Source organism: Aptenodytes forsteri, unplaced genomic scaffold (genome assembly GCF_000699145.1).
Source record: "Aptenodytes forsteri isolate BGI_AS27 unplaced genomic scaffold, ASM69914v1 Scaffold108, whole genome shotgun sequence".
NCBI lineage: Eukaryota > Metazoa > Chordata > Aves > Sphenisciformes > Spheniscidae > Aptenodytes > Aptenodytes forsteri.
In genome coordinates, this window is record NW_008794448.1 from 5,974,466 (window position 1) to 5,992,581 (window position 18,116).

At 36.9% G+C, this 18,116-nt stretch overlaps 2 protein-coding genes across 2 annotated transcripts in view; both read right to left on the reverse strand.

Annotated features, from left to right (window-relative positions):
- Positions 1 to 341, reverse strand: part of EAPP (E2F associated phosphoprotein) — a 6,892-nt gene extending 6,551 nt beyond the window's left edge. The window contains exon 1 of the mRNA XM_009290399.1: positions 295 to 341. Within this exon, the coding sequence (XP_009288674.1) occupies positions 295 to 341 (47 nt within the window). The remainder of the gene's footprint in view (positions 1 to 294) is intronic.
- Positions 335 to 18,116, reverse strand: part of SNX6 (sorting nexin 6) — a 30,005-nt gene continuing 12,223 nt past the window's right edge. The window contains exons 6-13 of the mRNA XM_009290400.2: positions 17,199 to 17,294; positions 15,806 to 15,911; positions 13,278 to 13,353; positions 11,938 to 11,977; positions 10,662 to 10,748; positions 9,576 to 9,735; positions 8,442 to 8,527; positions 335 to 2,017 (exon numbers count right to left, since the gene is read on the reverse strand). Coding sequence (XP_009288675.2) covers positions 1,964 to 2,017; positions 8,442 to 8,527; positions 9,576 to 9,735; positions 10,662 to 10,748; positions 11,938 to 11,977; positions 13,278 to 13,353; positions 15,806 to 15,911; positions 17,199 to 17,294 — 705 coding nt within the window. The 3' untranslated portion in view covers positions 335 to 1,963. The remainder of the gene's footprint in view (positions 2,018 to 8,441; positions 8,528 to 9,575; positions 9,736 to 10,661; positions 10,749 to 11,937; positions 11,978 to 13,277; positions 13,354 to 15,805; positions 15,912 to 17,198; positions 17,295 to 18,116) is intronic.

An 18,116-nucleotide genomic window follows, 5' to 3' on the forward strand; every position in this document is an offset into this window, starting at 1 on the left:
CGGCCGCCCGGCCCGGCCCGGCCCTTCCTTGTCCCCTTGGAGTTGCAAGTCCTCGGGTCACGTTTTAAATATTTTTCTTCACAGTTACACGGTCGGGCTAGAGCTTTAAGAGACACACCCAATACCAAGAGGCTTGAAAAAAATTTAATGAGCTAGTAACACTGAACAACGAGGACTAATCTAAAAATGGTTCCCACATCCTACTTAAAATATTTACAACTTTGTTAACTGTATATACATCGTAATCTTTGTCCCTTATAGTCTATTTATAGATCAGTTCCTTAGGAATTATACCTGTTATATCTGGAAGATGAACAGCACAGTAGTATTGTAGTAGCCATTGCTGGAAAATCTTAGACGTACTAGATGAGTTGCTAATAGCCATTAGGCACTGGTAATCAAAGTCTGAGGCGATGCGTATGCAACTCAACGCACAATGCAAACAGCATGTTCAGCTAAGAAATTTCTCTGCCTTTGAAGTGTTCTGATGTGCGAGGCGGCAGGGAATTATACTACGCTGTGCAATTCACCCTGTCTGAGAAAAAAAAACCAACCAAACCCAAAACAAAGTGCACACCTCTGTGCGGCAGTACAGGGAGTCTGTAATCACAGAGACATTGACTGACATTGATCTGCATCTCCAAACACCCCATTCACCCAAAATTCTGCTGCTCCGTTGAAGGTCTACATACCCATATAAAGCACCAATCCCACCGTGAAGAGCAATTCATCAAGTAAAGCCTAATTTTATGACATCCTGAAATTACACAACAGAACAGCACCTCTTGGGTAAGTTTCATGGTTCAAGTAAGACAGACAAAGCAATACAACAAATAAAACTGGATTCATAGCTCTAAGTTTTAAGTCCAGTTAGCAGAATGAGATCCTTTTCAGGCATTCCTTTATTGGGTATACCTCTACTTTTCATATTCTGAAGCAAAGCTTCTTATCCATATCAAAGTGGGGCAGTATTACCTTTCATTGATATTTTAATGCGCTTTCTGAACTCCCTTCTGCTACTTTATTTCCCCTTTCTGGAAAAAAAACAAGAAGTTCTCTGAAAAGCATTTCTGCCAAAGAAACTGCAGGGTCAGCCACCAAGCTCAAAACAATTTAAGTACATTGGATAGGAAAGTCCCAGACAAACGGACAGGCAAACAGATAAACCTGAGAATGCAAGTGAAAAACTACTGGGTGAGTATTTAGTGTCCGACCAATCCAATACTTACTCAATGGCTTTACAGGATGAATAGAGAAAAAGCTAATTAAATTAATCTGATTGACTAGAAAGTATTAAGCTTACAGATGATACAATGTCTGCATAATTTTAGAAAAATCATCGATTTCATGGTTTATTTTACAATAATTGGATTAGTCTACAAGTTAAGGCAAACATACTAATGCATTTGCTTTTCTGTTTAAATCATAGTTATAAAGGTTACACAAAGTTCTCCAAAATTTCTAAGAAATGTTCACAATTGAAAAAAAGATTAAGTTTCTTGATATCAGTACATGGAAAAAAACTAAGTGTATACAATGCCATTATAGTAACAATATTCAAATATCTTATGGTAATATTTAGGCCATTTGAACAATGTGCTTCAAATGGTGAACTTCAGAAATTACTTATAAAGGTAAATAAGATTGGCAGCCGTATCATAGTATTCATAACATGAACATAATTATATTGGCTATTTTCACAAAAACAGAGCATTTGGTTTCTGAACAATGAAAGCATATAATGATTAAATAAACATGAATATGTATGTATAACAAGTATGCTGTTGCTTCATATAGTCTGGAGCTACTTTCAGATGTTTGTTTTAATTCTTTTGAAAGAAGGAACTTGCTTATGTGCATTTTGTCAAATGTTTTCTCCAGGGAACTGTAAATGCCTATTTAAAGTCATGAAAACAAAATCCAGAGGAGGGCAGCCCTTGTTAGTGGGAGGACGGAGCGTAGCTTATGTGTCACCATTTAACACTGCCAGGCAGCTCTGCAGCAGCTGTAAGTTACCCTGTAAAAATAAAGAAAAATATGACCACGTTTCCCTACTTTCTTTTACGCTTGTGGCAAAAAGATGGTTTTTAAATAGCAATGACACCACTAAAGAAGAACAGACAGGTATTAAGCTTATGTAGAAATATTTATGTAAGTAACTGTTATCTTAAAGAGTTTTTCTGAATGTAGGAGCCATTGTGTCATGTAACTAAACGGAGCCAACTTGAGATTGAAAAATAAGCATTTAGTACCCTTTCCATGTTTCTTCACAAGTTTCTTTACTAAAGATCTAGTCTGGCCACAAAAACTATTCACTGCAGAGCACTATCCTAGCAATACAGTTCAAAGTTACAAAGTTTTCATTTTTTATATAGTATTGCCATTACTCTGTCACTGTAATATTATTCCCAAAGCAGAAGTATTCATATACTATACTGAATACTGAATTCATCAAGAAGTGTTAACCAATTCACAGCACTCGGTATCTCCTTGCTATAGCAGCCATCTAAGCTCGTAGCTCTGTTCAAGGACAGGCCTTGTTTGAAAGACAACAGACTGATTTACATGCTTAGCCAGGTGATTCAGCCATTAGAGCCAGAGCTACAGAAATGATTATCAGAACATTAACTAAGCTTTATCTCTAAGGCCAAGTTCTGCCCTTCTTTTCAAACACGTGTAGGTCAGTTTTTAATCCTATTTAAAGCGTTCTGACTCTACCATAAAATCATACAGGTTGACTTTCAGATTTATGAATGAATTTACAGAACTGACACTTAAAAAGATACCCTTGTGAATTAAGCAGATGTGATCGACAAGTAAGCCAGGATTTACTTTCCAGGAAAAAAAACCCTGGTATTCACACTATTCACATTGTTTTGTGCATTCATTTATGTTTAGATCACTTTAAACTACTGGCTATTCACTATTAAATAGCTGTACTAGATTTGCTCCCAAATCTGAAATCTCTGTGTAAGAAACAATGTTAGGTTGTTGACAGCGTTAAGGGTAATTCCTATCAGCAAGACCAAAACAGTCTGAATGCCCAGTTATAAACATGGGAGAAACTGCTTCCTTCTAAAAATTTTTTGGATCCAAAACGAAACCTGTAAAGAAAACTTCAAACAAAAGCATGTAATTAAACAGTATCAGTAGCTGTGATTTGCATGTCCTTGATAAACAGCCCACACAAGTACTAAAGAATTTGTAATTCTTACTTTTTCAGTTGAAAGCATTCCAAGTGACCTGTGGTAGATAGGCAGAAGGGCACTCGTCCCTCAGCCCAAAAAGGTAAGAAATTGTAATTCTATCCCCCATTAAGGTTCTTATAATCCAGATTAAGCAATTAACTAAATTCAAGGCTTCAAAGTAGAAGATTCCCAGTATGTCTACTGAATCCTTTTCAGTCTTCTCCAGAAGACAGCGATTTCAGTTACGGCTTCAACAGCTTTTTGTCCTTTTATGCCTATACTGGCAGAGGACAGTCACAAGCTATTTAAAAGGCTTCTAATTCTGTGATATGAACAAGTTCAATATACATGAGATGCATGGGGACTTGGTGGCCCATCTTTGTAGCGTACAGGATTCATAAATCTAAGGTCTCTGTTACTGAACAGCTGATTATTGACTGTAATGAATGAAAAGGAATACTTCAGGCTGAAGTCTTCAGTCTTCAAACAGAATACTTCAGTGTGAAGTACAACTGTGGACTGCACGCGTGTTACCTATAACAAAAGTGTGACAGTGATCTTTTGGCAATCTCTTTACAGCCCATCAGCAGCATGAAGTGTATTTGCAATTCACAGGCCACTATGTAGCACTCTAAAGAAAAGACGGGTACCAACGTCCTTTATACATCAGTCATTTCCAGACTCAGACAGCCCATCTACTGAAGTTTTCCAAATAGGGAAATCATTCATTTTCACTAGATCAAATTTACAAAGTTCACAAGAACAACCTTATTTAAATTACAATAAATCAAGGACAATAGAGGCTGTGAGCCATTACTCTTTCTGGCTGCAGCATCTGACAGATGACTTATATCAGCATAGCTCAAGAAAGTCCTATAAATTCAGATTCAGAAAAGTGTTTCTTGCCAACTAAGACTCCTAAGCTCTACATATTATAGTTATTGGCAGAACCATGGTGACAGAAACATCCTTTTCAGGAAAGAAAGAATTACTGACACAGCATTTAACCAAATCCCTTAGCATTGGATTTTGCTCCCTTCTTCTGTCAGTTCCAGACAGACATCTGTTGCTAGTAATGCAACAAATTCTTTTTCCACAAAAACCCATAGAGGCAAGAGCATATATATTAGTATTTGTGGAAAGAGATGTTTAGATTTTTTTTATTTGAAGTAAGTGGCTATCTTACTCAGTTACAATTCATTGGTCAAAAGAATCTAAAAGTATAGCCAACGCTATAAATGCTTTAAGTATATGATTATAACCTTAGCAGTTTCACCAGCTATCAAACCTCCATTCTTGAACATGAAGTCCAACACAGGAACACCTCAAAATCCAACTGTTTAAAATACTGAATAGGTTTAATGCAGCTTTTGCACTAAAAGCCCAAACACTTAATCAGGTCTTACATTAGCTACAGCTGCATGAAGTCATGAAGAAACACAGAGCTAGCAAAACAGAAGCTAAACACTACCTAGAGGGATAGTCAGACAGAATGACCATAGAAAAAGAAACATCAATCCATTTAGTATAGGTCAGAGACCAAGCAGAATCTAAAGCTGCAGTTTGGCAGCTATTTTAGGTAAGTCTAGGGTACATGCTGCTGATAAGAATGCAGCTCTCATTCTCAGACCCTCCCAGCCAAAACTCTGTGTTTTGACACAAGGGATGCTGTGAGAAGTGAAAGTAAAGCTTAGAAAAAACCCAGAGCAACTTTTAGCTCCATCTTACTACGCAGCTGCACACAATAGTGCCAACATAAGGGAAAGGAACAGTCATGCATCATCATCCTTCCTGGCAGTAGTCTGCACTTGCATCAACTTAAAGCAATCTCAACCCACTGTCTTGTTTTTAGCTTTTTCAGAAGTCTTGAGCTGCAACCAGGAAAGGATAAGAGGATATTAGCAGATCAAAACAAGTATTTTACGAGGAAGTAGTATAAACATAACTGGGCAGAAAAGGTGCACTTAGTAGTTGTATATGCAGTGTCCTTGATTTACTAAAAGCTCGATTTCCCTAACACCCTCCAGTCTTGCAGAGCCACACAGCCTGATATAGGTCAGGAAATGTGAGCTGTCTCTCAGAACCTTCTCTCGATACTTTGGTCATTCTGACTTCTTCAGCGCAGCGATCTCTGTGTTTTGGGATTTGTGTTTTTCTTTCCACACAGAGCAAATAACTTTTTACAATAAGTCAAGCAGCAGCCTTCATTGTGGCTGAATTCCTCCCAAAGACAGCCTCTCAGGTGAGTTCCAGCAACCACTGCTGCATCAGATTTCACCTCCATGCTTTCTGTGCCAGGCAACTTCAAGTCCAGAAGACACATGGTTAGATCGATTCAGAGACAGATGCATCTGCATGACATCTAGTCTGGAGGTACTCATTCCAGCAAAAAAACTGCAGCAGAAGACTTGTAGCAAAGGCCTGCAGCAGTGTTATCTGTTGTCCCCAGCCCCCGCTCCCCAGTTAGCTTTTTTGCTGGAAAGAGCACTTAGACCTGAAGAACAGGTCACGTTGCAAAGTTTGGGAGTGCTGTGCTCCACATGCCATTGACAAGCCAAGCAATTTCCAGTTTGGGGCTGCTAAAACTTCACTTGCCTCCAGTAGCTGCAAAAGCATGAAGACAGGGACTGCCGCAGCATCCGGCAAAGTATTTTGTCCAGAACCTTAAAGCAGGGGACTTTTGATCTGACTTCATTAATTTATTGCCTACATGAAAAAGTAGCTTTCTTTTTGCTTCTACCAGCCCTCTTTTGGCTCTACTGCAAGAGGCATTAGGTGTCTACAAACACCCCAGCTTAGCCCAGCCAAAACCAGGGCGACAGCCTCCCTGAAATGGGAGCATTGTTCATGATTTATATTGCAATAAGCATAAAAACATCCTCTCTGGGACAAGGAGAAACATTCATATTCCCCTAACATTGCTCTTCACACATTAGGGCACAATGCTATCTCAAAAAAAAACCCAAGTCTTTCCATATCCTCTTTCTTCCTTTTATGGAACTACCTCAGAAAGTCTCCACCAAACCATTTCATCCTTCAATATTCTCTACAGACTAATAAAAACCTATCCATAAGACTATCCTCAAATACGCTGGTTATAGCATTAATAAGAAAATTTCCCATTATATAACATTGAAAAGTATGATCTATTGCACTTGTACATTCTGTAATAATCCAACTCAGAATCTGTAGAAATAAAAGCACAGCAACCAAACCAATCCATCTGTAGGAGCTTGTTTCGAACAAATACAAAACACTGGCTTTGAGAAAACAGAACTTTCAAATCTAGTGAGAAACAAAATATCCTTTCATTCAACAAGTCACAACATTTGTTAACATTTCAAGAACTGTCACCTTTAGTCAACACGACCTTTTATATTGTAAAGCTTTAAATATTCACCACTGTCTGCTGAATCTTACAGTGCTCCGTGATAAAGTAGGTGAAAAGGCTCAGGACTACAAAAACAGGACTACAGTTCAAAGCTTCTATTACAGCCTTACATACTCCTTGTTAGTAAATTTACTAAGACAAGGTAAGTCACAGACTGAGACAGACTATCTGAAGAACTACGTCTTATACACAAGCTGTGGTGAGAAATGAAGAACAGCTAAAAAACTTCAAGCTCTTCCAGGTAAACTGAGGACACCAAGCAGCACGTATCAAGTAAGTTGAAAGCTACAGAAATTAAGCATTTCCCCCCTGCCTTCTGCAGTTATGAGCTGTCAAAATTCAAGAGAATATTACTACAAGATTTTGACTTGCACAGAGAGTTAATACAAGTGATTCTTTAAGGATACTTTAGAAGATAGAGATATTTTTTAAGCATTCCACTCCAAGGCATGCCGGGACTTCAGCAAGGATCAGTTACAAGAGATGATGAAGAGTCAACGACTGAAGCAGGACAGAAGTGCTGTGGATTCATTCCCTTATTAAAGTATGATATGGCAAATCAATAAAAACTGTTGCAAGTATGACTGTTAGGACTATTAATTTCACTAAAACCCGTAACCAGTACATTCATGACCAAACACGGGGATTTCTGGGAGACTCAGAACTGGATATAGACAGCTGTTACACACAAAGAAGTAGGAAGGCTGAATACTGCCAAGTATTATGAGAAGTTTTAAGACTTCAGGGGAAATATAGGTGAATTTCTGATACAGCACATTAAAGTAAGCACTGTTCATCTGAAAAAAGGAGTCGAGTATTCCAGACCTTACTGATTACTTTACCAGCTAAATATCCCATCAAGCTGAACTTATACCTACAAAGATTAAAAAAAAAAAGTTCCCGAAACAGCCCTTTTTACCATGCATTAGTTTTACAAACAATGGGTTTGGCAGAGTGAAGAACGACACCGTCAACACCACTGAAAAGAGTGTAAAGCAGCAACAAGGTAACTCAGCAACACTATACACCTCTTAACTAGTCCTTTCAACAGATATATGCCGAGTTAATTCAAAGCTTGGTAGTCAACGCACTTTCAGATTTGTGATGAGAATGAGAAATGCCAAAGAGTTGACTTTTAAAAGAAAGCCGCCTCCTGCTATAGGACTGTTAAAGTAAGAGACTGTTGTACTTGAAATGAAATCAGAGCAGCTAACCTGATTTAACCAAAAACATTGATTTCATATGGATTAAAAGCGTCAAATACATTGTGAAATTTAAGGGCAGTACAGGCCCCTTAAAGTTTTTTTCCTGCAAAAATTTATTTTACTGCAAAGGCTATCTGCAACATTCCTCTTCTGTTAGCACTTCATAGTTTAAAGGCAAAAAGGTTCAAACAGCATACTCAGAGTAACACTGATCTGACTTCAGACAAGGCCTGTGTGATCTCATGCTTAACAGTTAGCCTATCATATACATCAAGTCCCCAACACCTGGATAACAGGAGAAACCACGTCCTATCTCACAATAAAATGGTGAGATGAGGTTTTAAAAATAGGCAGGTATTCAAACTCTGCAGCTATAAATATCAAACAGCTAGAGAAACATGAAACTGAAACCAAAATTGTCTTCAAGGAGATGAGTTTTCCAAAGGCACCTCAAGCACATCAGTCCCTTGGAGATATTTCACCTATACTTTTTTTTTCCCTATTATTCAAGAAAGTTCACTTTTCTAGATGATGCTTACCTTCAAATTCCCCTTCCTGAATGTGAAGTGCATACCACACAACAAATGTAGCTATTTTGGTCATTCAAGCATATATTTAAAATCAGTTGAAATACAGGCCAAAAAGGATCATAATTACCTTAGCATGCTTTAATTCCAGTTCCGCTAGTTCCACCAGATTTTTTCTGAATGCTGCAACTCTTCTTGTCTTAAAGTCTATCAGTTCTATAGAAAATATAAATGGATTCATTAACAGTATTATTGCTAGTGCCCTCAACCGCTAACAGACTTCCCTTCAGGATGGAAGAGGTAAAAGGTAAGAGAAGGCAACAGGAAAAAACTCAAGTTTAATCTCAGCACCTTCGGGGTCAAAGATACTGCTACACTGTTGGATGAAAGCAAACCATCATTGCAGTTTCTCACCTCTAGCTAACCTTTTGTGGACACAAAGCTCTTTTGAAAAGACTGCAATGTGGATGCTTTTAAACATTTAGTTCTCTTATTCCATGTGCGCTGTTCTTTCAAGGCTGATACATAAAAGTATCTAGGGAAGAGACTAAGCTAAAACTAGCATGAAGAACAGAGGAAGCAAGTATGCTTTATGGGTATACCTTTGTAGCTAACAGGATCGCTCATTCTCCACTGTCTCATTTATAGGAATCATTAGCCAGATTTACAGGGTCAAACAACTCTTAAATTATAAAAAGAGAAGAGCGTGGTGTTTAAACCTTGAACAAATCTGCCCCAAATAACGAGTCAGATGACTACTAACTCACAACAATCTCAGCCTAAACAAAAAGAGAGTAAGTTTCCAGGAAAAAGGCAACATGTAAATAAGGTTCCTTTTCTCTAGAGCTACTGTAATGCTGCAACTTCAGTGAAATCTCATTTAATGATCTCTCCCTTTGCTAATGTAGTATCATCTCTGCAACAGACTGCTGCCTTCACAGTAGAATGCATAAAACCAGAAGGGGAATTTCAACAATAGTTTAAAAGATTAGGTTTGCCTTTACTGCTACCAATTATCATTTTGTATCCTATCCTATTCATATAAAAAAAGTGGTTAACAAATAATTTGCACTTAGACTTTGCTCTGCCTAATGGAGCTATGAGGAGCCAAAGGAAAATATCATTTGAACTTTCTAAAATAAGTAAATACTGATTAAAAGATAATAGTTCAGCTTAGGAAACAGAACAAAAATCTATTCTCATTAATATCCTAAAATCTGTTAATTTTGAAGTAGAAACATAGGATTAAAGACCACCCAAATACCTTGTTTTGCCGATTCAGATATTTTCTCAAATTTCTGACAGCATATTTGCTGAGTAGTTTCAGCTTGCAGCACATCTTTATTTTTTGCTCTTGCTTTATCCAATGCCTTATTAGCATTTTCATAATCCACTAGCGACCTAGATCTTCTATATAGGAGATCCTATTAAAAAAAACCATAAAGTAGAGTTTACAAGAATCTACCCAAGGATTTTATACTATACCAAGTAATAAAAAAAAAAAAAATCAGGTTAATTTTAGTCTTTCTTGCTGTATTTCAGTTCTTACTAATTTGTTTGCATTCGCTGTACTTCATCCTGTAAGTCACAGGAATGTCCATACTGGATCAGACACAATTTAATATTGTTTGGTCTGCATCTTGTCTGACAGAAGCTAGCAACAGATGGCTCAGATGATACTCCAAAAAACCTAAGAAAGGGCAATCATGGGAAATTTCACAGCTTCTTTAGATTAGAAACAAACTCTATTTAGATTATGTATTTGAAATACACACAGGGCCCAAGAAACAGCAGTAGCATTTTTTGTGCAGCAGTTACTGCCATGATCTTCTAACTACAGACATTTTCTGTCAAATGCTTCCTCATTCTATTACATTACTTAATCATCTTATATCAAACAACACTAAGAATGAAATTTTCTGTAGGTACAGAATATCAAGTTTGGCCCATCTGTTATTGTATCAGCACTTGCAGATCATCTGGAGTATCCATTTTGAATATTAAAAAAGTACAATTGCTTGCAGTCTACAAGCAGCAAACACACTGCAAACACATGAACAATTCACCAACAGTTCTTCCACTATTTTTAATTATCGAGGCCAAATCATACAGTATAAGTGGATCACACAGTTCCAAATAGTCGGTCCCACAGTCAGCAACTGCATTGTTACTCCTTATGTACAACAGAGATCCAGTTTTTACAGCTGAGGGAGAAACTGCAGGCTAGAGCTGGCAGCATTTTAACCTATCTACTGTGTATTTCTCAAGATGATCCCTTATCTCTTTTTTTTTTCCCCTCCTTTTTTTAAAAGAAACACTGTTTCACCGAACAAAAAAACCTTAAATTCACCTTAGCAGCTTGAGATTCCCTTAGGTAATATTTCAGAAGATCAGAAAGTTTAAGATCTTCATCAGCAGATACCCGGGCCTCTATTTTCTGGAAAAACAGTAAGTAAAAGCATCAATTCAAAAACATCCAGACTGTGGGTATTCACTTATATGATGTAAATACAACATAAAATATACAACAATACATGACAGATTGTCTTTTTCAGAAACTAAGATCATGCATTTGTGACAGAATACTTAAAGATGCATCACGAGAAGCAGCATTAGGATTTTGTATTAAAATGTAAGCAATAACCTACTGTGCGAGTAGTAATCGACAACTAGCTTTCTATTTTAAACACTTTCTTCCCAATTTCAATTATATGTATCATACACTAGGAAAACAGCAGAGAAACAAAAATTTATCTAGTATAAAGAGTCGCACAAGAATTTGTGTGTTGTTTTTGAGATCAAAGGAAAACAAATTTTTAAGGCATCTTTGCAGACTAATTGTGTAACTGCATGTATTAAATGGTCCAAAAGCCCAATAAAACTTATCTGCTTGTATTTGAAAGAGACATTTCTGTAAATTTAGAAACAGAGTCTGCAAGTGCATTTTTTAAATCTTAATTAAAAAAAAAAATTCTAAAAGGCAGTATTTTAGGTCAAAGCAAGTAATCCCGTTAACTTCATTTTCTTTAAAGTACGTATTTATACAGATGTAACTGCCTGTGTTTAGGAAATGCACACATTTTTCACTCGAAAGTTTTCCTGATACATGGCATGCATCTTCTGCTCTACCAAGCCAAACAAATAAGGCAAAAGAGACAAGATATTTGAAAATCTGGTTAGGAGCATCAGCAATAGTATTTCTGAGTTAAATAACTGCAGAAACAGATCTTGGCTCCAGAAAAAAGCAGCATGACTGCCATTTTTTTGATTAAGGATTACATTTCTTCATTTCTTTTTTCCGTAACAAGTTCTGCGATACCCAGTAACAAGTATAGCAGGTCTCTAAGCATTTTAGAGGAACAGCAGCTTTACTAGTGTATTACATAGAAGACAGGAAGACTGCCTAGAAATGTTTAGTAGACTGAAGACTCCTAAGGATCAATGATTTTACAAAACAGATGACTGAAATTTTATGCTTTTTTCAGTCCCTACCACACATTGCTTAAATGCTTCATATAGAAGCATCCATAAAACATCCACATATTAATGTCTAGTTGACACAAGATGGCCTGACACCTCCAGGATGTACACAAAGAATGTATCTAAAAAGGTTTTATAGTACATACCCTTGTTTTGTCAAATAACTCTGATACCTTCAGAAAAAACCTGCACAAAGGAAACAGCTTATATTACAACATTAATTTGAACAGTCTAATTACTTTCTAGAACTCAAAATGTAATCTGTATCTGGCAATAAAGACTGTAAAGGCACTACTTACAATTTTAATTCACAGAACTCAGAGAACCTAATAGTTTCAAATTGTAGCACTTCAAACATCTGGGAATTGTACAACTTAAGAAAAGGTAAGGGACAAACAAAGCATAACGGATGGATGTTTTTTACTAAAGAATAATTGCACAGCTCCTCAGGGATTCTTTATGGTTCTGTGAATTAAACCCCAAACACCACCACCCTGGTTAACAGTCCTACGCTATTATCAAGCATCCTTCACTCAAATTTGAATGTACGTTTCTTCACACAGTAAACATGACGCGTGCCCTACTTTGAATTCAGGGAGGCTGAGCAACAATGTGGCAGATCTTCATCACAGGAGACAATACAAGGGTTTAGTATAACAGCAGACTGAATTACAGTCAAATCATACTATTTTGACAGAAGACAGGCGCAATTCCTCACAGACCCTAACAGACTACATCAAATCTCAATACTATAATCAAAGTAATCGATATATAAGCTATCAGCACATTTGGAAGTTTAACACTGTAATTCAGGTAAATTAATAAAATAAGTTAACTTTCAGACTCATCTCCTACCTGTCATCACACTAACTCTAATAAGTGTGTTCACAAGCATCAACATCTTTAAGCTAGTTAACTAAGTTTTACTTTCAGATACACCAAACTTCATATTCATGCAAATCACTGAAAGATTAAAGGACAAACATCTGGACATAGAGACCCTCTTCTATTTTCAAAGTTTTAGGGATCTCTGTAGATTCCTTTCTTTTCCTAAAGGCAGAAAAATTGCCAGAACAGCAAAACTATTTTTCAAGATGTTGCTACAGGGAACGCTCACAAAAATCAGTATACTCAGATTGAAACCTGTTCTTGCTGCACACGTCAAAGCACTTAAAACACTTAAAAAAAAAAAAAAAAACTGGTGAAAGAGGTAGTTTTTTTTCTTATTCTACAAGGCCTTTTCCATCTCAGCTGTGTAATTTTCTACAAACTACAGAAAACAGCATTTTTTTCCAGACAAATATTAAAGCAAAAATATTAAAGCAGCCTGTTACAGAAATGAAACACTAGAGAAGAAAATCTCTTAATGTGATAGAACTATAACAAATTCTGGTTTTCTCATAACAAGAGAGCTACCGATCTCAGCAGGTCACCGTTAAGACTGCTACTTAGCAAATTCCTCCGTAAGTTATTAACAGTATCTTACTTGCATATATCTGTGGAGTCCTGCGTTCCTAATGCATATAATGAAGAAAAAATTCTATTATAGTCATCCGCCACATCTAGAAAAACAAACAAGCATTTGGTTTACTATTTCATTCGTCTTCTTTCTGAAAATTTTGAAGTTCCTCTCTTTCTTCAAGAGTAGGTGTTTTTCTAAAAGGAACATGCTTTAACACAAAACCAGAAATAAAATTTCAATCATGTCACTTACTAAGGATAACTTCACACAATAAACATGGCGCTCTCATCAAATCATGAAGTCTGTAATTTATCTAGGAATATTTAATACAATTAGCACCTGCTGGGTAAATTTATTGTGCAACTTTGTTAGGTTTTATTTTGGTAGATGTACAAACTCAATGGCTAAAGTCTGAATTTAAATAGGAATCTAAAGTCTAAAGCTATTTGAAAAAAAAATCACAGTCTAACAATAACAAAGAGTCAGTCTGTGTGCTTGAGAACAGTGAATTGAATACAAACTCCAAACTACCAAAATACAGCGCTATATGCACAACACCTTTTCTAGCACACGCCTAATTTTCAGGAAACCCAACATCAACAACTGGTCACTGGTTGAAGTAGCATTAGTGTTAAAGCATTTTAAACAATGAAATTAGAAGCAGGGTTTGTAAAGAAGGCTGCATAATTTGACTAGTGAGATATTGCTATACAGTAATCATAAGAATCAAATCTTTGCACAGGTGGCTTTTTTAAAGAGCTTTTAGTATAAACTCAATGGATGATGAAAACACTAACAGATCCAAACAATGAGCAGGAAAATATATTTTCTTGTTGTTTTTGAAGCTTATATGCTTTTAAGCAGAATTATTTTTTTTAAAATAACACAACCTTAACAGATTGAGTGGGTCACCTTCCACCCAATTCATTACTCCATACACCCCAAGGGAATCAGTGCAGTTGGTTACAGTGAAGAATGGTCTTAGGAAGCCATTAACCTCCCCTTCTATTTCTCCCATTTAAACGTAAAAACAGATTTTCTGCTGGAAATAGGAAGTCACTATCTTTGCAAGCCCTGCAGCGCTCTGTCGATCAGTTATCCATAAACTACAGATTGCCCATTTCCAAAACAGGCTTCCCAGGTTGTTGCTCTACTCCTCTAGCCAGAATTTCAAAAGGTGCCATTTGACCCAATTCATAGTTTGATAAAAGTTGTCAATAAACATCCTAGGTGATTTGAGTCTGAAAACCAGTGAAGCTTTGTCACGAGTTTGATCAATCCTTTGCCATCAGATCCTCTAAAACCTCATTTCTAACAATTTTCCTGGTTCTACAACCAACGTGAAAGGCGCTCTCACTACCTAAAGTTTGGTACCTAACCACCATGAATGAAGTTCAGTTTTCATTTTAAGAAAGCAAGCAAAACACCAGAAACCACTGAAGGTGGGAACTGAATGAAGACACAGGGTCCCTTAGTACTTCATTAAGCCGTAACTGACTCTCTCCATCTCCTAGCATAGATACTAAAGCTACAAAAGACTCAGTCTTCCTACAATGGCAAGAGAAGCATCTGAAGAGCTCAGTAAATTCTTGGTTTAATGTCTCATTCAATATGCACTTTAGAGTCCTTACCAATGGAGATTCGTAAAAGGTTTGTGGCCTGGTTTTGTGTGAACTGTATTGCTGCAGATAGCAAAGACAGAATCTGTGAATCAGACACAAACTTCAAGAAAATGGATAGAATCTAGTAGTTCAATTTTTATTTATCTAGGCACAAAAACTTGAAATCAAGGGCAATAAAGGTAAACTTTTTTCTGAGCTTCTCAAAACACAGTAATCCTAAACCAAACACAGTAGTCCTAAACCAAAGATTTTCCATTTTCTCAAATAAATGCACTGCACTTGAGAAGACTATCTAGAGCTTCCAGAAATCACATTAGCTAGCACTCAGCTCAGGAAGAGAAATCAATAGCTAAGTGGAAAATCTCACCTCAGTAAGAAAAGGGGTCCTGCAAACCAAGCTACTGAATGTACACATTCCAGTCTCCACTCTAAAAGGCTGAAAAATGGAAACCCGACTTCCCAGTCTACAACTAATGGCCCAAATAGGAGTTTGCTGCTCAGCAAGGTAATGCAATGCCTAGTGTGCCAAGAAATTGCACTCTGATGAATGCAAGCTCATCCAATCAAGAGCAACTTCATTAGGCGTAAAATCACATATACTGCTATATTACCCACCTTTACGCTTTAAAAGACTAAGAATCATACTTAAAAAAATTTTATTACATAAAGTATGTTTCTCTTCAAAGGGACAGCATGAAAAATCGAGATATCTTCAGTGTCTCATCAGGCTGTTCTTACTCCGTCTAGTCTATTACAGCAAAGGCTAAACTTTGAAAGTCAGATTAAACTTCTTTAGACTATCCGAAAACTACACTTGGAGAAATTAATTAACTTTTTGCATGCAAAAAGAAAACTAAAAATTACTGCTCCTCACAAACCATTTCTGTACACTTTAACTAGTACTATTTTCACCCTGCAAAAATAACTTACTTTTATGTGATCTTGTCATTTTATCAGATTTGGCAGAGGCATCTTTGACTCGGTTGTGATATTCTACAAGAAATGTTCTTTCATGTTCAAAGAAGTCATCTACATCCTACAAAAAACAAGTTAAAAAACAGGATTTTACTCACTCTGTACAGAGCAATTGCAGTTGCTGTGACACGAAATGCAATCTATTTTTATTGTCTAAAACACCATTTATGTAAACTGATTTCTTCTTCACTTATTTTATCATGATCTGAAGTTTTATTAAGAATTTGTAACAAGCATCTTAAAGGTCTAGATAACTAAACCTGAAGTGAAGGAAATAATTTCACTACTAACTACCACTTTGGTGACAGAAAAATAGAATAAATGTCAGGTATTTAGTAAAAGGACATCTACTTAGAAAAAGGGAGGGGGAAGAAAGACACCCAGTTGCACAAATGCTGCAGTCATAGCAGAGACAATATGAACTCCTAGCTCAGAATGCTGATCTTGATGACAGATTTCTTTCAAGTTGGTAAATGTAGGTAAATTTTAATATTTTCTGTATCACAATTTGAGATATTTGGTTTATATTTATTTTAAAAACCCTCTAAAATAGCACAGATGCTCAATACCATGGAATAGCCTCCAATATGGGCTTTGAACAATGTGCTTATGAAAACTGCTGGTCATTTGGACTGGACTTTATATTTTTCTCCAAGTCGTAATTAATCCGTGGTTATATCCACTTTCCAGCAGTTTCAAAACTCAAGATTTTACAACCAGGAACTTCAGCTCCTCTAATTTGCTTACAAATGGAAAGTTACCACTAAAAAGAAAGGAGATCAAAATAATCTTCTGAAGAATTTATGCTTGTTATAAACCCAATCTTTCAACTTTTGGAAAAGTCGAAATGAAATTCAATTTTCATTAAAATGCTTTTTTTTTTTTGTCTCAGTTACATTCTTCCATCTACTGGGAAAAACCAGTATCACCTCTACTGCTGTTCTTAGCTTTGAAACAGTAGAAGGATGTTACAAGGCTGGTAAAATTCACAGCGTGAGTAACTTCTGAGCTGCAGCTGTTGTCAAAGCTATTGCACCTTCCCACTATATAAAATGACAGGCCAGAACAGAAGACAAGATTATCAGTTATCTATGGATTAAAAAAATGCTTAGTTTCATAAAACAGGGGAAAGAGTACTGAAAGCTCTCTTTCACAGAAGCAGTCAGATAGCTCTCAGTCATCTTGTATCCAGGGCCACAGGTTTCTTCCCATGCTCTACCTCTAATTCTTGAGTTAGACATCGCTACAAAAATCCATTTTTTGTAGCTATGTAAAATTCTGCTTCATTAAAAAAAGGGGACAACAATGTTAATACGTTTTAAATCTTGATATGTTAAGCAGTAATCACCTTTACTCCTGAAACAATGACACCATCTGCTGATTTAACCATATTTTTAAAGAAGTCTTCAAGTTTCTCTTTTTTATTTTTCCCACGAACACTCAACTGGAAAACAAATTCATTTATCAAGTTATTTCATTTTCTGGAGGCAATAAAAGCTTTAAAAAAAAAAACAGAACTACATACCACAACTTGCTACTCCTAAACCAGTTTTCCTGCTCTTGGCTTGGTCTTATACTCTGCATTAATGGGGACAGGGCACCATGCACCCAGAATGACAAGACTACCTCATTTACTAGACTGTTCTTTATCACCTAAAATACTATTCCAGGAAAAAATAAATAAATAAAAATCAGCAACATTCTAGCACCTACAGATAATACCAAATGTACAAGATGTACATTTCAGTTATCAATAATACAGTATTTATCACACACAGTATAGCTGTTGAGTTAATCTAATATAACCAGGTTTCACTCTTTTAAGTGTAGAATGGCAGATCTTTGACTTTCAGAAACTACAGAAGCATTTACCCCTCACTGCACTGAGGATAATGTTGGTTTCAGTCTCCTCACACTCTTGGTGTGGTCGACACTCCAGAGGGACGGGATGCCATCCAGAGGGACCTGGACAAGCTTGAGAAGTGGGCCCGTGTGAACCTCATGAGGTTTAACAAGGCCAAGTGCAAGGTCCTGCACCCGGGTCGGGGCAACCCCCGATATCAATACAGGCTGGGGGATGAAGGGATTGAGAGCAGCCCTGCCGAGAAGGACTTGGGGGTACTGGTGGATGAAAAGCTGGACATGAGCCAGCAATGTGCACTCACAGCCCAGAAGGCCAGCTGTTTCCTGGGCTGCATCAAAAGAAGCGTGGCCAGCAGGTCGAGGGAGGGGATTCTGCCCCTCTGCTCTGCCCTGGTGAGACCCC